At 30.9% G+C, this 23,788-nt stretch overlaps 3 protein-coding genes across 3 annotated transcripts; 1 reads left to right on the top strand and 2 right to left on the bottom strand.

Annotated features, from left to right (window-relative positions):
• Positions 1-823: 823 nt before the first annotated feature.
• LOC130498553 (ASC1-like protein) lies at positions 824-2,454 on the bottom strand. Its single transcript, XM_056992005.1, has 6 exons — positions 2,275-2,454; positions 1,956-2,176; positions 1,709-1,864; positions 1,419-1,604; positions 1,104-1,303; positions 824-1,003 (listed from the first exon to the last, which is right to left on the bottom strand). Exons 1-6 carry the CDS (start codon positions 2,404-2,406, stop codon positions 969-971), a joined length of 930 nt encoding a protein of 309 aa, XP_056847985.1. The 5' UTR covers positions 2,407-2,454; the 3' UTR covers positions 824-968.
• Positions 2,455-4,899: 2,445 nt separating this feature from the next.
• LOC108821441 (spermidine sinapoyl-CoA acyltransferase) lies at positions 4,900-11,949 on the bottom strand. Its single transcript, XM_018594482.2, has 3 exons — positions 11,481-11,949; positions 9,840-10,085; positions 4,900-5,627 (listed from the first exon to the last, which is right to left on the bottom strand). Exons 1-3 carry the CDS (start codon positions 11,934-11,936, stop codon positions 4,983-4,985), a joined length of 1,347 nt encoding a protein of 448 aa, XP_018449984.2. The 5' UTR covers positions 11,937-11,949; the 3' UTR covers positions 4,900-4,982.
• Positions 11,950-19,352: 7,403 nt separating this feature from the next.
• LOC130498673 (alkane hydroxylase MAH1-like) lies at positions 19,353-21,042 on the top strand. The gene has a single exon (XM_056992223.1). The coding sequence runs from the start codon at positions 19,414-19,416 to the stop codon at positions 20,962-20,964; it is 1,551 nt and encodes a 516-aa protein (XP_056848203.1). The 5' UTR covers positions 19,353-19,413; the 3' UTR covers positions 20,965-21,042.
• The last annotated feature ends 2,746 nt before the right edge of the window (positions 21,043-23,788 follow it).

Below are 23,788 nucleotides of genomic sequence, written 5' to 3'. Positions count from 1 at the left end.
TTGATAGACATTTTTGGGGATCAGGGAAGATTGAAATAGGGTATAGCAAGATCTGCGACTATCTCGGAAGTAATGGTGGGGTCCGAATGGAACTTCAGGCGTACGATAGATATTCATGTTGAAAATATGATCAGGCAGGTTAAAGAGTTCAGAGTTGCTTTGCAAAGTAATTGCAAAGTAATGTGGAGGATGTCAATCTTACCGTTGGTGATATCCCTTGCATTTTGTTTTACAAAAAAAAATCTCTTATATATGTATTGATCTCCGATCTGCCAATAAAATATTGTAGAAGAAAAAGTCAAGAGATTAGGAGTAGTAGGCTTGCGATTTTGTAAATATATGCCAAAATGACTTGGAGATCCACATGTTGCAATTAAGTATCTCTGACTAACTGACATTCACATGCACTCTTCACGACCCTTTAACTTATCATAAGATATTTAAATATATATACTACACAGAAAAATCACTGTTATTGTTGTCTTTCAATCATTGGGTCACTGACTTTCGAGCAAAAAAAATCATTGGGTCACTGACTTACTGTTCGGTGGATAAATAATGTCAGTGTACTTCGTGTCATTGGTTAGGTTTACTTGTTAACCGAGTTCGATCGGTTGGGTTTACTTTTCAATTTACATGTTTTTAATTTATTCTCCATTTGTCTGGATATGTTCCAAGTGTAGGCTTATCTTAGGTTATGTTTACGTACACAAGCTTTATTATTTCTCAACATATCATTTTATGTGTTTTCTTCTTAGTTTTTTTTCATTGTCACGCACAAAAATTTAAAACATATATTTTTTTTTTTGAAAAAAGCTTTGAATTAAAATGCAGATAAAAAGAAATACAAAGATATGATTTTTAGATCATATAGTTGAGAAAGCAATACAAGAGAGAAGAGCTGCCATTTGAGCTAAAACAGATATGGTTACGGGGGTATTCGCAAAACGATCGACAAGTTAAGAAAATCAATCTTGGTGTTCATCATCTTCATCTTCAGAGTCTGCAAAGAATATATTGAAAAGGCTAAGACAAAAAAAAACTGAATAGATTATTTAGAACATTATAAAGCACTTGTTGGTTTAGATATATATAAATCTCACCAGAACGGACGTCTCTAGCGATTTTGTCTTTGGACCGGATTTGGATGATGAACATACGACATATCAAGACCCACCAGTAGATGTGAAGAAAGTGTAAGCACCATAGAAATGTGTTGAAAACGTAGTACATTGTAGAAGGCAGTCCAGTTTTCACCGAATGCTTCTCGTCCCACTCTAGTTTCACGTTTATAGATTCATAACTGCATAGTGCAAATATCATACGTGGAGAGGAACCAGAAAGAAAAAACATAAAGGTCCAATTAAGTTGCAATATATAAAATGATCGTCATGGAGTTTAAGGTGAATGGTATAAACCTGGTGCCCCAGAGGATCCATAAAGGGTAATAGATGAGTCGCAGAGCTGTCCACAACAGGAAAAATAGGATGAACGAGACAGTAGCCATGGATTCTAGGCCGCTGTATTTGCACATCTTACCTATCTCTGCAAACACGTCGGTGATCTCGAGAAGAGCCAATATTACAGAACCTACACGAGAAAATCTAGTGTAGAAAGTATAACAAGAGGAAATTCATGAGTTCAAAAGTCTCGAGAAAGATCAGAAAATCTAAAATTCCTTACTATATCTTTTAAACATTACGAGTACCTGAAAACGTAAGAAAAGATGATGAGCAATGAAGTTACTATGTGATGAACTATCATGACTTTGAAATCAGATCGTCTTGTTTCCCAAGAGAACAAAGCAAATAAAGAATACAAATTCAAGCCACCCACAAACGTGTACAATCCCTTCATTTTCAACCTGCTCAGGGTAATATACAACTCACAAGAAATTAGGTTAACTTATTGCGTCTGACGTAACACATTAAGTCAAGCTTATTCATGAATCCTACTTTATCTTTTGGTCAGGCCACATCTGGTCTCCTGGTCCTAACCAGAAGCATCTTGTGTCTTTAAACCATGGCTCCTTATGAGTGATGTAGAGAGCAAGTGCTCCGGTAGAGATAGCGCAGAGACATTTCCAAGCTGATTCTTTGAATTTAACTATCTTCTTTCTTCTATCGTTTGAATCAACACATTTTCCTCTAGGAAACACCACTCTTCTGGCAAATCTCTATAATGTCATTATGAATCTCTTAGAGATGACTTGCTTCCCAAGTCATGATGAATACTAAGAGATAAAAACAAACTGAGAGTAGTGGGGGTTCTTACCTCGAATATGGATCTGTCGAGTATAAAACGAAGAAAAAGGAAGGAGGGAGCAAAGAAGATGAGGACCCATAAATCAGAAGAAGATGGGTAAGATTCTTGATCCCAATCCCAGTTCAAGATTTTGAGATCCATCTATTCAAGATCCTACGAGAAATGAAGTGTTGGGCGCAAGGACCGGCTTTGAGCATGTGCTCACAGTGCTTAGGTCCATTTTTTATTTTGCAATTTTCTTTACTTGAGGTCCTGATATATTAATATACATTTAGCTTAGGACTTTTGTTGGCAACTTGTACAAACAATAGCTAGTTTGAGAAAAGGTTAAACTTTGCACAAGATCAAAAATTAATTTGAGCCGGGCCCGCGTAACATTATTCTGTGTGTTTCACTTTTTGTTCTTCGTTTTGGTCGAAATCAACCCTATAGGAGAAAGAAAAAGAGTATCTTTGCAAGAGAAGACATCGGAAAAGAAGAGTTAACCGGGGTCCAACCTTGTTGAAACCATCACGAACCAAAGCAAACCGTTGGACGGACACCGGTTTTATTGTAGTTTTTTTCTTAACTTTTTTCTTTTTCCTAAAAAGGTTTCTAAGATAACTACTTAATGTATGTAATATAATAATTCCACAACATTTATTTTATATATTAACCATAATAATTTCACAGGTTTGAATGAAATTGTTTTGTGATACGAGCCGGACCTGGATATCAATCCCCGGGGCCTGACGATTTTAATTCTGAATTCTATAAATCTGTTTGGGAGATTATTGGAAGAGAGTTCATAACCGCAGTTCAAGCTTTTTTGTTAAAGGATTTCTTCCAAAAGATATTAATTCAATGATATTAGCTCTGATCCCAGAGAAAACTTAAGCAATTGAGATGAAGGACTACATGCCGAAATCATGTTGTAATTTTCTTTATAAAATGATTTCAAAGCTCATCGCTAACAGACTGAAACTGATCCTTCCCAAATGTATTGCTGCAAATCAATCTGCTTTCGTCGGTGAGAGGCTCTTGTTAGAAAAACTCCTTCTTGCAGCAGATATCATAAAAGACTACCATAAAGATAACATTCCATCTAGGTGTGCCAGCAAGATAGATATCTGGAAGGCTTTCGACTTTGTCCAATGGAGTTTGCTGCGCAACGCCCTCACGGCTATGAATTTCCCACCACAGTTTATTCATTAGATCTCGCTCTGCATTTCTACTGCGTCTTTTTCTGTTCAAATGAATGGAGAATTAACAAGATATTTCTAAAGAAAAAGAGGTCTTCGCCAAGGTTGTTCACTATTACCATACCTATTTTTTCATTGTGATGGATGTTCTATCAAAACTACTGGACAAAGCAGCAAGTGTTCAATGTTTTGGGTACATTCCTCGCTGCAAGAACTTGGGATTAACTCACTTGAATTTTGCTGATGATCTGATGGAAAACACGATCAGTAGAAGGCATTGTTGCTTTGTTTGATTACTTTGCCAAGGCTTCTGGTCACAGAATCAGTATGGAAAAGACGAAAATATTTCTAGCAGGAGTTACAGAGGAGGTTCATCTAGAGATTACAAGCCGGTTCCGGTTTACTTCGGGGGAACTTCCTGTTCGCTATCTAGGCTTGCCTCTAGATACTAAATGCATGGGAGTAAATGACTATCAGCCTCTGATGGAATCAATATGAAAGAGAATAGGAACATGGACTAACAGATATCTCTCTTTCGCAGGGAAACTAGAACTTATTGGCTCAGTTCTCTAGAATTTATCAAGCTTTTGGTTATCTGCTTATCGCCTTCCGAAAGCATGTATCCTTGAGTTCAAAAAAATTTGTTCATCGTTTCTGAGGTCAGGATGTGACTTAATTGAATCCACTGAAATTAAAACTGGCTTGGGAGGAGATATATAAACCAAAGGATGAAGGAGGTCTTGGTCTTAGATCACTCTCAGAAATCAACAAGGTTACTTGTCATGAGCTCTTTTATATTTAGGATATAAAATGCATAGTGAAACTATATGATCTTCTCTTTTATATGATGTTGAAACATAAACCCAGAATATTTTCAAATGATTGAACCATTAACATGTTGATATAGCTTGTCAATCACAAATTAATATCAATAAGTACTAATTTAGGACGATTTAGTGTGGGTATGTATAGTTGAGGGGGACTAAAGAAGTCATCCCTTCATTATAATCTTCCACACAAAATTTTAAAGTGGAATTCTTCTAAGATCCAACTATTGCTCGACTAATTCAAAGATTCAAAACTCACTGAGAACAGCTTATAAGTGGCAGTCTGTTCAGGGTGGACACCGACTTACTTTCATAATTAAGAGTCAGAAAAAGTCAATAAATAGCAAATAGCATAAAAAGAGATCCAAGTAAAGTATAAAGGAAATTAACCTCATCATGAAATACAAAACAATGGTTGACCAAAACAATTCTTGTGTTTCTCTCAGGCTGATAAGAAAGACCCTGGAGATGCCTCAATGAAAACTGCAAATGGAAGAAGTTGGCATGGTTGTATTTATTTTGTTTTGATGAGTGATTATGACCAGATTTCTGAAGATGGAATCAACTAGATGTTCTCACCAAGAATTTATTTGAATGCATTTTCACTTTTTGTAAATGGTTATCACTTTTTGTGTAACATTATTACTTATTGATATTAATTTATTAAGATTTCCATATCGAAAGAAGAGTCTCTCGAAAGAAAGAAGTTTTAGTTTACAGAATTCATCTCTTCTTTAAACTTAACCATTGCAGCTCTTGGCAACGTAATCATGACTTGAACCCCTCCGGCCATAGAAGGTTCTAACCTCGACGCTGGCATGACTATACTAAGAATTCTAGCTATCTCTGGTGGGACCATCGGAACAATATTCACCGGCTCACCCCACCCGAAATCCATCGGTCCAAAAATCCCAATGTTCCTCCAGTCCGTCAAACAAAATCTTCCTTTGATCGTTAAATTCATACTGATGATACTTTCAGTGTTGGTAAGCTCTTCTTGGAGATAATCTTTATCGTGAGCCTTTCTTTTTGCTTGTTTTAAGAGTTTCACGATGTCAGAGATGGTTAACTCTTCCACTTCCTTAACGGTTAATGATACATACATGTCTATGTATGCATTACCGTAGTATCCGTCTGGTAAAGGTGGATTCACTGCGTTTCGGATTCCTACAGCTAAACCCAAAGATGTGACTCCATCTCGATCCAAACTCAGAGCTTTAACTCTTGACTTCCACAAATAAGCTCCTGTAACTTCGAAAGTAGTGAGTGCCTCATTAGAGAAATCATACTCTTTCAGTGTAGCTTCTTTCAGTCTTCTTATGCTCTCAGCTCTGATACTTATTTTTTCAGTTACCTGATTACACATATAAAAAATAAGTAAAGTATGAAATATTAATTTTAGATTATAAAATAAGAATAAATAAGTTATCCAGAACTTTTTCTTTCAAATGGCGGGTATATTTTTGTTTAATTTCTTTTTCAAATAATTTTTATATTTAAGTTTTTAATCATATTTGTATTTAGTATTAATTTAATTTGATATAATAGTCTTTTAAATAAATAAAATAAATTATTGGACCAAACATTTATCAATTGGATATTATCCTTAGGGTTGGGCGTTCGGGTACCCATTCGGGTTTCGGTTCAGTCCATTCGAGTTTCGGGTTTTCGGGGTCAAAGATTTCAGCCCCATTCGGATATTTCTAAATTTCGGTTCGGGTCCGGTTCGGATCTTTGCGGGTTCGGTTCGGGTTCGGATAACCCATTTAAAATGTTTTTAAATTTTCAAAATTCATTATATACTTTAAATTTTCAAAATCTATAAGAAAGATAATATATTACATATAAATTTTCATAACATATATGTCAAAATACCTTAATTTAACATATAAATTGATTTTCTTTGAATATTTGGATAAATAATCAATAGATATTTAACTATTTTTGGTATTTTCAGTATACTTTAGCTATTTTAAACATTTACTTTTGACTATTTGCATATATTTTTCGAGTATTTTGGAAAACTTAAAGGTATCTTATATATTTTTAATATTTTAATATACATTATATATAAAAATAATGTATATATTTAAGTATATAAATTTATTTCGGATACATTCGGGTACCCAAAATACTTCGGTTCGGATCGGGTTCGGTTTCGGTTCTTTAAATACCAAAATTTTGAACCCGTTCGGATATTTAATCAATTTCAGTTCGGATTCGGTGCTACTTTTTCGGATCGGGTTCGGTTCGGTTTTTCGGGTTCGGATTATTTGCCCAGCCCTAATTATCCTATTTTAATAGAATTGACTAGATTCTGACCCAGCTTTTTAACTTTAAAAGGCGGGTATATTTTATATTTTTTTAAAAAATTAACTTTGATATTTGTTGTTTGTTGCCATGTACAAAGCCCATAAAATAGAATTTTAAGTGGTTATGGAAGTTGGTTATGTTTTTCTTAGATGCAGTTATATATTATGTTATGCAGTTATATTTTAAAAGCAGTTATATTTTAAAATTGGACATAACTTTTTATCAATTGGTTGTGCTGCTGAATTAAAAGAAACAAAACTGTACATTGCATTTTTGTTTCTTTCTTTTTTATATTGAAGAAAAGTTTGTTTCCATGGTACTTCATTTTTTATTCATTTCTTCAAATTTTGAAAACTGAACAATATTTCTTCAACTTTGAATATAAGCTTTGAATTATAAACTAATCTTAGCTTTAACATGATTTTATTTTTTATCTAAATATATAATAAATGTGATGTAACCTAATTAATTTCAAAATCTATATTATTTTTTACATCTATTAGATGAAAAAAGTAAAGAACATGAAAATATTATTTTCAGATTATTCTAGGTTCGATTTAGAAAACGTTAAGATAAAATAAGCTCATTTCTCACTTGAGAACACTTAAATAGTCATTATAGGATAAATATATAACTTTAGTCTTTTTATAAAAATGTATTGTTTTTATTTATTATTTCTGTTATGTGTAATGATCTTATTATATGATGACATTTAATTTATAATAAATAGTAATTGTGTTGGATAAATATTTATATAAATTTAGTAAACTTGAGAAAGTACAATGTGTTATTATAATTATTTTTAAAATTTCATATAATATATTTGAAATATATAAAAGAGAAAATGAAGTAAACCACAGAAAAACATGTTACCTGATTTTTTTTGAAAGAGTTAACTTCTACTCTATTAAAATAGAGTCCTAAATTTATCTACTATTAAAGTAGTCATTTAAATTTTGGACTCTTCAAGTTTGTTAGTGTGTTACATTATTTCTGGACCATAGTAACACTACTTAAACAATTAGTTAATATAAAATATTGATATTTAGATTAATAATAAACCAGCTATAAATTTAAAATTTTTCATTATAACAAAATCTGTTGAGAACGAATCTAACAAAATCTTACTTAAAATTTAAATAATTTTATAAACTAACATATTAATTAATTTCGTATTTAATAATATGATATTTTTATAACTCAATGTAAATTAAAATTTTTGTTATAAAACAAGAAAATAAAAAATTTATACTATTTTCTATAAATTCTATAATTATATTCTGTATTATACAAATATAGAAGTGTGAATTAAATATGACAATTATATTAAATAGATAAATTAACAAATTTTATTTTTAATCGTTTCATTTAAATAATTATCACTCATCATTAAAATGGTTAAAATTCGTAATCATAAATAATTTTAATAAAAAATAAATCTATTTAACATAGGTTAAACTTTTATATCTACAACCATATATTATCTTTTATTTATTTTGAAATCTTAACAATATATTGTTTTAAAATGTTTATATACAACAACATAATATAGTATATAATAACCTTTAGTTTATATACTATTTAAAAAATATGTTATTAGAAAACTATGAAATTTTAGTAATTCATTTAAAATATTAATGACAGTCAAATTGCAATTAAATAAATTTATTTTATTTTTAGTTATAACCAAATCCGTTGAGAAAAAAATACAAAATATTACCAAAAATTCATATATTTGTTTTAAAAATAATGTATTGATGTAGTAACAAAAACAATTCAAAATTCATGTAATTTTCCAAACTCAAAAATAGTACTATCATTTTTCAAAGTTTTTTTGAAAATTATTAAATTTTAAAAATAAATATTCAAACTCAAAATGATAACATTTTAAATTTTGCAAAAATAAAGTCATAGATAGTAAAGAAATAACTATTTTAAATGACCACAAAAAATAAACTATATATATTGTAAAAATTAAAGTAATATAATATTTTAAATCTTAGCTAAAAATTAAAGAGAAAACTTAATATCATAACATCCAAAATATACTATTTTAAGTTAAATTTACTAAACTAATATGATAGATGCTACTATGTAAGAATAATAATATTATTTAGACAAAATAATGTTTTTACTTATACATCCGTAAATACTAAAATAATATATGTTAAAGTATATTTTAACACATAACATGTAAATATAAATTATTCTTAAACATATTTCGTTTCTATAATATAAAAAAAATAAATTTAAAAAGTTATTATAGCAAAACATATAAATTAAAGAAAAAAACATATTTTGAAAGAGGTTAGATGTTTGATTAATTCATATTGTACCTAACTTGAAAATATATTAGTAAATAATAAAAATTAATAACAAAGTAAAATGTAGTGAACACTAACAAGAAATATAAACAATAGTATTATAGAATTACACAATATATAATATAAAAATAGAAAAAAATATATTTGAAATATTTGTAATAATATCAAATACATTTATAAATAAAAAATATCCGCACGAACGTGCGGGTTAAAATCTAGTTTTTCTTAAGAATGAAACTAATCATTGGAGATGCTGCAATATTTTTAGGTGAAAGTAGTTGTGAGAGGCATATTCACTAAGTTTTCTAATAGATCTAAAGTGTGACACCGTTTTTTTAAAAAAAATGGTTAGAGCATTTCAGTTGAAGATATCTCATTGAATATTTGAAGGGAAAAGAAAAAATTGAAAAAAGGATTCATTTAAAAACTTCAGATAAAAGTATTTGTCTTTTTATGAATGGTAATCTTTTGAAAGAAATATATCGTAAATTTAGAGAAGAATCGAAAATAATAGTCAGAAGGATAATTCCACATGCAAGGAGAATATATTCCTAGCCGAAACTTGCAGGCCGAGAAAACCTGTCGTTAGCTAATATCCAAATATGTTACAACTTAAAATAATGTTTTTAAAAAATAAAGTTAAAATACTGTTTTTTTCTTGTTTTTATCCAAGGGTTCATAAACTCTAATGAAATGAAAGGGTCCGAAAATCATATGCAGGAAATATTGCTAACAAAGCTTTATTAGTTGTACAAAAAAAAATAAGCTTTATTAAAACATTCCTAAAGAAAAGATTATTTATAATACTTTTTTTTCTTTATATTTATAATACTTTTAGATTCTTTAGGGATCTCCAGTTTCTTTTTCCTCAGCATTACCAAGTCTAATGAAAATTTTTAAAACTAGTGATCTTTGTATTGTACACATACCCAATCATCAGTAGGTGAGTAGGGTGAAGTAGCCGTGTCACCTTCGGGAACGAAGGGAACTTGATCGTTTTCTATAGGCCTTCCCACGAGTCTCTCTCTTTCCCAAACCGGTGTCACCGTCGGCATATTCTTCCCGCCGGCCAACTCTGTCAAGGCACACATGATATGTCCCTCTCCATATCCATCGCACATTGAATGCGGCAGAGCAACCCCTAAGATAAATCCTCCACATTCAAAGTTGGTCACCTGTCATCGTCATTGGTATTTCACTTTGTAAATTAAGCTAGACAAGAAGAGAAGTATTATGGTATTACCGTATTAGGGACGACCTTACATTTTTCCACTAAAGGGTTTCACTTTGTAATTTACTGTTTCACTAACAGATTTTATTTACTTCTACTAATATTTACAAAAAATCAATCTAGTCAGTTTCATAAGTCTCGATCTCAAGTTACTTCAAACAACGATTACTTACAAAAGTCAATAAATTTAAAATATAAAAAATATTATATCTAATGTCATTATTAAAATTTCTATTTATTTTATCTTTTTAATATTTTTTATTCAGATTTTAAGTTTAACAATTCTTAGTTTAATGCACCATTTACAATTTTTGTTATCATATGTAATAATTGTCTTAATTAATATGAGCAAAATAGTATAAAAGAAAAAAAAAGTACATTGAAAATACAAAACTAGTACTATCTCTGTGAAACAAATAAAAATCTCAAAACTACTATCTTCATGGAACAAAGGTAGTATATTCTAATAAACTAATAATATCAACATTTTATTATATACTGTTATTTGCGAAATATTTCTTTGTCTTTGAGTTCTCATGTTAAAATCTAGAGTACCTAAAGTCTTTACTACCACTAATGAGATAATTATTTTTAACCATATATTATATATTATTATTATATAATAATTTATAAAACTGGTAATATTATATAATCAAAGTCAACTTAAAATAGCAACATATTATTATCTATAATTATTCTGTTAATTTTTATACATATAAGATATTTAATGACTCAAAGCGTATAAATCAATAAATATTAGCCAATGATTATAAATGAGCTATTTTGTATTTTTTATAATAACATGAGCTTTCGGAAAAAATTTTGTTATGTTCATTTTATCAAAATATTAATTGATCAAAATTAATTTATTTTTGCTATTTATTTCTCAAAATACATGTATCAAACCATGCGTGATTTTCCTAAAATATATTTGTTAATCTAAAAAAACTAAAAACTAAACTAAATGAAATGAACAAATTTAATCAAAAATCTAACATATTTAGAACAAAAATTGGTTCAGTTTGAAGAAATAGATGTAACCTAATATACTCAAACGATAATCAAACCTATCAAGTAATATGTACAAAAAATATTGTCTAATTAAAATAGTATTATTTGAAATGATATTTATATATAAATACAAAATATTTTAAAATAAAATAATATATTAATTATTTTAGTTTATTTATTTTGTAAATATTGTATTGGTGCATGAGCACAAGAGAATCACCTAGTTTCTTAATTAAACGATCAAATTTACGCAAGATAAGTTTTTAGTTCTAGCTATTTTCATGCATGCAATGGTCGCGTCCCTATATGAAACATATCGCTTATGTACCTGCAACGCAAAAGGTGGATAACCATCCTTATCTACTTGAACCTCTGGCAAGAACTTCAAGGCCATATCTGAGTCAATGTTCTCTAGATACTTCAAAGAAGAAAGCTTTACGTTAGCAGTAGCCACCGTGAACTCCACGCCGTCTTCGTCGCTGCCACAGCTCAACTGAAGCTTCCGATCAGTGTCCCTCCGCTTCAAATTCCCTGAAAGTGGGTAGTAGTAGCCAAGAAGAACAGACAAAGCCTCCCTAACCAAATAATTCGGCTGGTTATCATCATAACCGACGTTCCTGGCTTTGAAAACGTAACACATCTTGTACATAACTTCGTTGTAAGGAGCATTGTCAAGTGTTGAAAGGGAAAGAGTATGTGAAGGTATGTGTTTTGGGGGTTTCACCATTTCGGTGAGTTTTTTCTCAACCATTAAAGGGATCGATGAGCTTTTTTGAGTCGGCATGTTTTTTTTCTTATTTCTAGTTGTTTGACGAATAAAACTCTAAGAATCCTTTCGTCTTTTATAGAGAAGGGAATCTGAATTTATAGACAAGTCAAATAGAAAATCATTTCATAAAAATTTAATTCACATGTTACAGTTTTTGTTTTCAGTTCACATTTGTTTTATTGCGATAAAATAAAATGGTTGGCAAGTTGGCGCCGAACATTGTAATAACTCTTGGCCTAACCTCAACATTTTAATAACTGTTATCTGCTATGTAATATCCTCTTTCGTGTTGAAGATGCATGGATTGCCCTCCAAAAGGCCCGTTGAATAAAGAACTCGGTTTATGAAATCGGCTCAACTTACCCTGAAAGTATGGTTTTGAAATTCATTGGATTGATGATAATCTGTTTTCAGATTCTCCAAAACATGTATGTTATACCTTATTCTCTCTTTTTGGTAGATGTGATGGCTCCTTCGTCATGGTGAATATCAGCGGCTGCTCCGGTGGCATTCCGGAGGGCTCCAAAAGTCTCTATCATTTTTTGTCACTGCTCCTTGAAATTCATTATTTGTCGTGTTAAAACTTGTACTGGTTTATTAGGTGCAATACAAATTCTTATTTAGGTCATTTGTCAGCTGCAACAAAATGAGCTCATTCTCTTTGACATTTTATCAGGACTGACACGTCAAACATATCATGGAAATGTGACAATTCTGATAGTAACTCCAAATGATAAGCCACAACCCCAATCCATTAAGTATAAGGGCAGTCACATGTACTTAGTCTTAAGCTTCTTCACCTTTTGAGTCTTACTCCTCTCTACAGTTTCCTCGGTTTCAGGTACACTGACCCATCTCAAACTCCAAGTCTCCCATGCATTTATCTACATAATTTTATTTACAGTACTCATGGGCTTAGTTTAGCCGACTCTTGAAAATTTCCATTTGATCTAACGTCTCTTGAATTGCTGGTTTTATGTCCCGACACTCTAAGACTTTAAAATAGTGGTCAACTGCAACACAACAACTAAAGGTTTAGATTTCGGATTCCTAAAACCAAGTTTACAAAATGAAAACTTTCATTAAATATAAACTTTTCTTAAATGGGAACTTCTTTAAATGAAACAATTCATAAGTTCTCTTAAAACTAAACTTCTGAATATGGAATGTTTTTAAATAAAAAACTTTCCGAAAATACAATTATCGTTTCCTAACTAAAACGGCCATCACTTTCTAACGTACCTCGGTTTGTCGATAAAAGCTGACTCCGAGATCTTTCCAGTGATACCTAGGTCACCTTCTGGTTATTTCTAGATCGACGGGAAATCACTCTTGAAGTTGACTGCTCATAGATAGCAGAGATAGTATCGAAGAAACAACTATTACTCTTAAACAAAAATTCTAAATGATGACCTATTTCGTGCTATTGATAGATCTATTAGTTGAGAGCTTACCATAACAGTTTGGATTCGAAATTCAATGTTTTGGTAATTCGTTTTCATGTTCTCCCAAAACGTATCTGCTGTGTTTTATTCTCTTTTTCTGTAGATTTGATGGCTCCTCTTTGATTTTTGTGTAGAAAAAGATAAATGTTTTAATGGAGATAGGCTTTAGTTACTGAGCGAGGTTAATCGGTCATTACAAAGTTAGTGAGTACATAATCATTCATTAAGATTTTAGTTCACATGTTTTCTTATGATAAAATCGTTGGCAACGTTACCGTGGGAGATTTTAATAATAACTCTTCTCGTTAATTATTGTTACAGAAAACTGGCCACGTTAACCTCAAACCTTTTAACAACTGTCATCTACTATATAATGGTATAGTGTTGCCCGACGTTGTCTTGTACTTATGGATAATATTTTTTAGGGAAGTTAGGTGAGACAACCAATAAAAAATCTATAAATTCACTAACTAACTAAAATCATATTTTTTCTCTTCTTTTTTTTTTCTTTCTATCTCTCTCTACAAAATTAACTTCCATTTTTGTTTGTTATTGCACTTATTATAAGTCCTATTTTACACTCTTTTTGTCAATATATATTTTTATTTTATAAAATCTCTATAATATTATTTGAAAGTTAGTTCCAACGTAAATTACATTAATAACCTAAATAAATTACAATTCTTATGTAATTGTCATTATCAATATTTCTATTTTACTTTTTCATTATTTTGTTTTTCAAAAAAAAACAAAAAGGAACATATCTATAAATATTTTAAGCTATTTGGGTTTTTTATTTTATAAATTATACTTACGTTATTTTTTTCAAAAGTAAATAATATATGTATACTTGATTAGTAAGAATTATTTTAACAAATAATTACCTCAGTTAAAACATTGTAGATGTTTTAGATATAATCAATTATAAATAAACCAATACATTAATATTAATTTTAATATTTATGGGTTTCTACTTACCGTCAAAACAATTTACTATTTTTCTTTTCAAAATAAAATTATTAATAATTTAATTTTAAAGTGGAAGGATCAATATTTTTTAATTTCTTCATATTATTTCTTATGCTATTGTTAATCTAAATCAACATATATTAATTATACAGAATTTATATATACTTAAAATGTAAGAAAAGAGCCAAACTAAATGAAAACAACAACCTTATTCACATTTTAGCCTAAGTAGAACTAAAAAAGTTAGTTCATTTTAGAGAAATAGTAGCAATTCAATATATTTAAAAAAATGATAATCAAATTGGTTTGAATTCTTATACCAAAATTTATATGTCAGTTAAAATAAAAATATCATTTAAAATAATAATTTATTTGAGATTTTACCAATTATTGTATTTAGGTATTTATAAATATTTAAATATGTTATATTATTTTATAATATCACTAATTAAATTGTCTAATGCAACTCTAATTACATTAGTACTTAGGCTTTATTTTTAAACTTCCTCTTAAAATAACATATATTAAATCATATGAACTATTATAAAATATGTTTACAAACTAATTAAATAAGATGTCAAAAAACTAATTAGATAAATCAAACTAAATATAATTAAAATAATCTGATTTTAATATATTTAAAACCAAGATAAATTTTTATTCAATTGAAAAATATATAGAAATCAATATACCCAAAAGGAAAAACTAAACTGATTTGAATTGTTATACTTAAAATCACATATTTAACTGAGATAACAACATAATCTAATTTAACAAAATATTCTACTTTTCATACATAGAGATTATAAAACTATTTAAAATTTATTAACAAGTAAAAAGGCACCTTAAATAATTTTATTTTAATTATTTTGTAAATATTTAAATTGTGCAGGAACACGAGAAACTCACTTAGTGATAAATAAATAAATTTAACGAATAGTGGAAAGTTCTTGATGGAGTAGTCATCAAAGGTTTAAAAATCCATGTTTTGGGTTCGATCTCCATATGTTACAATTTCTGTACATTAACTGTAGTCTCATCTGTTCCAGGGAAAAATATTTATCATAAATGTGATGTTAGTAGAAATAGTTATTATTGACATGTGTTGTAGAGGAAACTGAGTAAAAACGGTCGGTTCTGAATCTATCGAATAATATATTTTTTCACCTGTATGAAAACGAGCTATAGTTTGGTCTGCTTTCATGTCAATTCTTATCAGTTCCGGGTCGATCTTGTTGTATAGAAAGTTATTATTGACATGTGTTGTAGAGGAAACTGTGTTATCGTTTATTGCTTGGGCATCGGGTATTCGGTTCGGTAATCGAGTAAAAACGGTCGGTTCTAAATCTATCGAATAATGTATTTTTCACCTGTATGAAAATGAGCTATAGTTTGGTCTGCTTTCATGTCAATTCTTATCAGTTCCGGGTCGATCTGGTTGTATAGAAAGATATTACAGATTCGTCGAAGTTGTCTAGTGGCAACATTGATTTCCATTCACCTTTCCAACCCGAACTCGAACAATTCTATGTGATTTTTGCTATTATTCTTCGTTTTATAAACATGTGTATTGGTTTAGGTTGTAGTTGATTGGTATTGGTTTAAAAGTCAACAAGCAAGCAAATCCAAATTTTTCTATTTTAGTCGATTTGGATTCGAATATATGGTTTCAGTTTATATGCCCATGTATGTTTATGAGCTTCTTTAACATTTTTTTTTTTTGTAAAATTCTTTTAACATTCTTTACTACAAAAGACCATATTTCTAAGCTCGTTTATCATATTGTAATGTAGTTAAATTTTGACGGATCAGTTATTAGTTATTAGAGGATTCAACAAAAACCAATTAATTATTACACCAAAATATTATGCGCTCAAACTAATATACTATTGATTTACCAGTTTTCAGCCATATCATAAGTCTTTTTAAAGTCTTTTATACGTTTTTGAAGTCTATATTATATTTTTTTCAGGTTCAGAGATATTTTGAAGCAATGCGGAGATTATTATAGAATATTTTAGAGATTATGGATGAGGAAACTCGTAGATGTTCAAGAAATCAAAAGTCAAAGTTGAGATTTAGATTAAGAGTCGATCAACACTGCTTCATTGGTGTCGCTTGACACCCATGCGAGTAGATGGGTCCGACTTGATTCAAAACCGTCTCAAGCCCAAAAATTTCATAAATTATTAAAATGCCATTGACCGTCTTTATACCTAATATTTATAGGTTTTGCCATTATGTAGGCAACATACCACCTTACACATTTTTACCGCACCATATTACCCAGGGTTTTTTATTTAGTAGCTTTTGAAGAGAAGATCAAGAACTCAATCATAGATTTTATATAGGAACTCCAATATTTCTTACTCAGACTATGATTATGCTTTCTATGATTATGTCTATTTAGGGTTTATTAGGGTTTAGATGAATTATTGAAACATAAAACTACTAGAGTGATTTATTAGGATCTTTCACAGAATTTATCTGATTGCTTGTGTTTTAGAGTAGTCAACTAGATACATGAACTTGTGATAATTGACAAATACGAGAGTATGTTCATTACATAATAATAATTCTGCTGAGTTAGGTTGTTAGGCTTATGCGAGAGCTGGTTTAATAAATCTAGTGAACAACTAGGGACGTTAATGCTTGCCTATGTAAGTATTGATCGACACTATATAATATCGATCGACACTTGGTATTGGAAGTTTTCAAAACTCCCAAGTCAAATGATAGTATAGAAAGGTTGTCGAACCACAGAGAACTAGTGATCTATAACACCAAGAATACACAAACTCTCCTAATCTAAGCAAATAGGAAGATGGATGATGAGTAACAAGCTAAGAACCTACTAATATGAACAAGGTGATCTCAAATCCAATCTAGAAACTAGTGCAAGAACTCAATCAAACGCTAAGGTGGATCCATGGGACTAGGGACTTGATTTTGGGTGACTAAGATCCAAGCTAGAGTGGCAAGCTATCAACTACACTTTCTTTATGCCTAGACACAACACTAAACAAGCTCTATCCCTAGATGAATGTTCATTTGCTAAAGCAACTCAAGCATCAAATTCCTTTGGTTGAATGTTACTAAAGCAATCATTATGGACAAGTCTAATAGCAATCTTAACACCTTTAACAACAAATTGCTTTGGCAAAGTGTATTAAAAGCATTGAAGAGTTGGTTCAGACATTTCATCAAACACCTTCAGGGGATGAAATGTCTAGGGATCTATTTTAGTATGATCAAGACTAAAATAGCATTAAGAACCCTCAACAAGCAAAGAAAGAAATAGATCTAACACTAAACACTCTAGATCTTCACTTAGACACCCTAATCACCCTAACCCATGAATCCAAAAGGTGTCTACTCCCTAATCTCCATGATAAACCTTAAATCTATGTGAGATTCAAGGCTAATCATGTTAATGATTAAGAGAAACAAGATTTAAGATGAAGAAATTTCTTAGAATGATAAAAAGGTTCAAACTTTTACAAAATGAGGCAAAGTCTAGAGAGAAAATGAGATCCCTTAGGGTTTTTAGGTCTAAATCTATTTATAGAAGAATGAAAATCGAGCTGGTTCAGTTGAATTAAACCGGAGTCAAACGGATTAAACCGGAATAAACCGGTTAACCAATTGAAATCTGGTCTCTTCTTCTCCCAGCGGCCTTGGCATGTCGCTCCACTTCACCGCTGCAAGACTCGTGATCTTTGACGTAGAATTTCCCGAGCGGGTTATGCATCCCGTTTCACTAAGCCGCTCTGGAGCTCGTTGGTTTCACAGCGACGTCTCATCCCCGCTGCAACAAACCACTCCGAACCCGCTCTAACTCGAGGTTGCAAACCATGGTTCGTCGTTCTCTATCCTCCTCGTGCTCACCGTGACGCTTGCGGCCAAGCTTCTCAGCCACCGTCAATGTCACAGTCTTCTTCTTCGTGGTTGAAAACGGAGCCACCATGAATTGAAGCTTCTCCGTCGCGTTTCCTTCGTGGCCAGAGCTCGTCATCTGTCTCACGGTGGTGGTTGAGATCGTGTTCTGGCCAGAAGCACCGGACTCGCCCTCTGCAACTCCGGTCGTTATCTCCGTCGTGGCTAAGCTTCAGATCGAGAAGCTTGACAGATCCCCAATGGTGGATTCTAGTATATTTGCGCATCGGCCCTAAAACTATTGAACTTGCAGAAACGTCCTCAATTTAGCCCCAACACTTCCAATTGTGCACTTTAGACCCTGTGACATGCAAATATGTATGCAAATGCAATATATACATCTTAATGCATCCTAAAATGATTAAAATGGACTAAAATATGAATCTAAAACTTAATAAAATCAAGAGATATCAACACTCATTCCTTGTTCGTATGCGAGACGTGGAACATATAACTTAAACATTGTCACATTGTTCGTATGGAGTAGTAGTTTTCATTAACTACGACAGATGCACTTTAGCAACTACAACTTAGCCCTTACTTCTACTAATTACTCTTAACAACTCTCATTAGCTCTTCTTAGCTAGGCTTTTATTTCAACACTAGACTCTTCTTTGATAGCTTGGCCAACTAATTTCTTCTCAACTTGATTCTTTGCGACAAAAGTAACGTATCTCAACTTCTCGCTGGACTTCTTGTTTTTAGTTAGCTTTTGCGTTTTCTTCTCTTCCTTAGATGGTAAGCAATCTCTTGCTTCCACTTCTTCATTCTTCTTATGCGTGACTCCTTAGTCACTTCTTTTTGTTCGTTTCTTGTGGGGCAAGGTTCAATCTCAGCAAAACGACAAAAGTTGAGGAATTGCATATTTGATAGTGGAGGTCCGTCTGATTTTGTAAAGTCAACTAGAACTTCAAGATTTTAATTGCATAGTCGATAATTGAGGAATAAAAATGTTGATTAAAAATAGCAACCGACAAAAGTAAGGAATTAAAAATAGCAAACGACAAGGTTTTATATTATTTTCTGATCCGAACACAACGGAGACACATCACCCACTTTCAACGGCGCACTAAAATTTAAATATCCGTGTGTGTATCTTGAAAATCTCAGTTGTTCCCTTGAACTCGATCAGTTTCTCTCTAATGGCTATGATAAGCTTACTTGAAATCACATTTTCTTTCCTTTGTTTCTCCTTATTCTTTGGATATTTCTTGATTATGCAGAAACCTCACCGTTCGTTTCCCACGAACTGGCCATTCCTCGGTATGCTTCCGGGCATACTCGTAGAGATCCCTCGTGTCTACGACTACATAACCGAGTTTCTCGAAGCCTCAAACTTAACTTTTCTTTTCAAAGGCCCATGTTTCGTTGGCGTCAACATGTTGTTCACTGTAGATCCGGCTAATATTCATCATATCATGAGCTCAAACTTCACAAACTACCCAAAAGGATCCGAGTTCAAGAAGCTGTTCGATGTTTTGGGAGATGGGATTTTCAACGCGGATTTCGACCTATGGATGGATCTGAGGAAGTCAGCTCAAAGCATGATGAGTCGCCCGGAGTTTCAAAAGTTTACGCTAAGAACAAACATGAGTAAGCTAGAGAAAGGGCTTGTCCCGATTCTTGATCACTTTGCTGAGAAGAAACTAGTCGTTGATTTACAAGATGTGTTCCAAAGATTCACCTTCGACACTACGTTTATTCTAGCGACCGGGATTGATCCAGGTTGTCTCTCGATTGAAATGCCGGAAATCGAGTTTGCTAGAGCTCTAGATGAAGCAATGGAAGTGATATTTTTCAGACATATCAAGCCGGAGATTGTTTGCAAGATACAAAGGTTGCTTGGGTTTGGTGATGAGTTGAAGATGAAAGTTGCTCACTCGACTTTGGATCGGCTTTGCTCTAAGTGCATAGCTTCGAAGAGAGACGAAATAACACGTGGCGTTACTAGCATCGACACTTCTTCTAGAGATTTGTTGATGTCTTACATGGATGTAGACACCACCAAGTTCAAGTTGTTGAATCCAGGTGATGACAAGTTCCTCAGGGACATGATTTTATGCTTCATGATAGCAGGCAGAGACACCACAGGCTCTGCTCTCACTTGGTTCTTCTGGCTTCTCACCAAGAATCAAGAAGTTACGACCAAGATTCGTCAAGAAATCGACACAAAACTATCTCCAAGAACCAATAAAGATTCTGATCATTTCTCTTCATTTAATCACCAAGAATTAAACAAGTTGGTGTATCTACATGGCGCCTTGTGTGAAGCCCTCAGGCTATATCCACCGGTGCCATTTCAGCACAAGTCTCCTACAAAACCCGACGTTCTTCCAAGCGGACACAGAGTCGAGCCAAGTACGAAGATTTTGTTTTGTCTGTACTCACTAGGGAGAATGAAATCAGTATGGGGAGAAGATGCATCAGACTTTAGACCAGAGAGATGGATTTCGGAAACTGGAAGCTCGATACATGTGCCATCTTATAAGTTCTTATCGTTCAATGCCGGTCCAAGAACTTGTTTGGGGAAAGAAGTGGCTATGACGCAGATGAAGACAGTGGCTGTAAAAATCATACAAAACTATGAGATAAAGATCGTTGAAGGACACAAGATTGAGCCAGTTCCTTCTGTTATTCTTCACATGAAACAAGGCCTTAAAGTCATGGTCACTAAGAGATCTAATTTGGTCTGACTGTTATGCAATACTTTTGTTACTAAATTTTAAATTATATTTTAAAATAAAATTTTTGTTTATATTTTAAATTTTATTATTTTCTTATTGATATTTTAATATAATTTAAAAAAATTACTTTAATTAAACAAAAAATAAGAACAAATTTTTGATATAAAAATTATATAATTATCAAAAATAAAACTAAACACTGTTTCTCAATTTTGTAGATACTAGGTGTTTTGCCCGCAGTTACGGGCTTAATAATTTTACAAATTACTAAATAAATATATTATCAATTCGAGAACCATTAAAATAAATTATTTTCATGCCTTTGAAATATTTAATAATTAATTAAATATTAATTTATATACAATAAAGTTTATTTTAATAAAATATTTATTTATGTAAACAATTTGAAATATTCATATATTCATAAAACTACATACATGGGTTTATATTTATTTTAAAAATATTTTGATGTAAATATTATTGGATCACATAATATATAATTTTGTAGATAATGATGAGAATCAAATTAATGAAATTCGTTTTAAATTTGTGAGTAATTCTATATTAACAAATCTAATCTAATTATGTATTAAGGATAATAAAGATTATAAACGCTATAACTTTTAACGTGAGAGAAAGAAATCGCTTTGAATATAGTATTATAAACTAAATGTTCTCTTTTCAGTTATATAAAATTGATAATTTTTCTTGATTAATCTTTAGTTATGTGTTTTCTGTTTCATTTTTAGTTTAATTTATTATTAAAAGATAATTTCAGATAACAAACACAATATATATGTGTTTATATCATATTTTATTTTTGAATTTTTAATATATATTAGGTTTCAGATAATTCTTCTTATTATTATTATTATATTATTATTATTATTTTTTAATCATTTAAATTCGTTTTTATTTTGGAGTTAATTATATATTTTATTCATTAAGGGTATAAACGATATTAACCACTCTAACTTTTAACGTGAGAGCTCGAATCCAAAATTCTACTTCGCAAATAATTCGTTTTTATTATTTTTTGGAGTTAATTATATATTTTATTCATTAAGGGTATATAAACGATATTAACCACTCTAACTTTTAACGTGAGAGCTCGAATCCAAAATTTTACTTCGCAAATAATTGTATAGATATAAAGGAAAACTAATAATATCAAGCTCTTGAGTCTAATCAGATGTTAAATCCTAAAATTCCAACTCTCCTATGCGAATTCAATTACTTCAGACAAGTATTAACATCCAATTTGATATGTTCAGTAAGTTCTCTGAACCCACTAATTTATTTGAACCAACCCTCGTTGTATTTATTAACCTAGTTCAATGCATGATTGACTCAGGAGCCGAAACCACTCTTGTGGTTATAGATTATCTTTTGATCATGTTTCTAGTTAGCTAGTGTAAAATGCAAGCAATAAGAAAAATCCAGTGAAGGATCCAATATAATCACCCAAACAGTTCTATATTTTATAAGTTCATCAAAATTCTAGGAAAACTCTGAACTTAACAAGTAAACTATTAAGACATATTAAAGGAATAAATAAAGATAAACTCAATGAATTGCATTAAAAAGTAAAAATAGAAATTACTGGAGTTCTAATTAAATTTGTAAGAGAGTTTTGTGATCTTCTCTCCAAAAACATGTCTAAAATTAATTAAAAAAACTTAATCTAAATAATGGCTGTAAATAGATAATAGAGGTATAAAAGTTGACCATGAGAAATCTTGTAATTTGTAAAAACTTCAGGATCAAACTTGATTCTGCAAATAAGTTGGTCCATGTATTCGTGTTGGTGTCGATATACACTCCTTCAAAATATTTGCTATGACATTTGTTTTTCCTGCACAACTACAGATTTCTATTCTTTTAGGTTTTTTAAATAGTTTCATGATCTCCACAATGATTCAAAACTTACCAATATTTGGAAAGAAAAGACTCAAACATAAAATAAAACTCTAAATATGAATTATTTGTGGCTCAAAAGTAATAAAACCATAGATATCATATACCACAAAACATTAGACTAAAGACAACCTCAATGGTAGGTTCTACCATAGTATCTAATCATTGAAAAAAGTAAAACAATTAAAACAGAAGGAAAGTGAATAAGAAAGAATTCTTGTTTTAGAACCTCAACAAAAAAAAATTAGCACACTCTTTTAATAGGTTGCACTTCATAATTTGGTTAATTTTATGTTTTATTATTTTGAATTTTTAGTTATTAATCAAGTCACACTAAATTGTTAATACTTTACTTTTAAGATACCACTATTGACCATTGGAATATTCTTAGATGTACTTACAGTTGCCTTCCGCATATCTAATATTTATATGTATTAAAGAAAAATTCGGATGTACAGTGAAATGTGTGAAGTGTAATGCTGTGAAGTGCAGTGTAATAAAATGCAGTGAAATGTAGCAAAGTGAAGTAATTCTGTGAACAGTAACTCCGTTTGTGGTTGTCCTAAAAAGATAAAACTATATATACCTTCTACTCACACCATTAACAAATATCAGTAGAGTAATTTTATTCTTTCTCTATTCTCTATTCTCCCTCTTTCCCAATCTACAAAAACCTCTTAACCTTTCTTAATCTCAGTTAATCATTCTAATATTTCATTATATTTTCAGATTATTTATAAATATTATATGGTATCAGAATCATGTTGCTCTCAACTTTGGGATTATTCCGCAAATCTGTGTTCTTGGAAGTTGAAGATTTTTGGGTTTGTTCTTGTTCTTGCTTTGAAGGTTTTTTCTATTAAATGGAGATAGAAGACACAAAATAGAATTGAACACACAAATCATGTGTACCAGT

This window comes from Raphanus sativus, chromosome 8 (genome assembly GCF_000801105.2).
Source record: "Raphanus sativus cultivar WK10039 chromosome 8, ASM80110v3, whole genome shotgun sequence".
Taxonomy (NCBI): Eukaryota; Viridiplantae; Streptophyta; class Magnoliopsida; order Brassicales; family Brassicaceae; genus Raphanus; species Raphanus sativus.
This window is presented reverse-complemented; position numbering and strand designations above follow the sequence as displayed.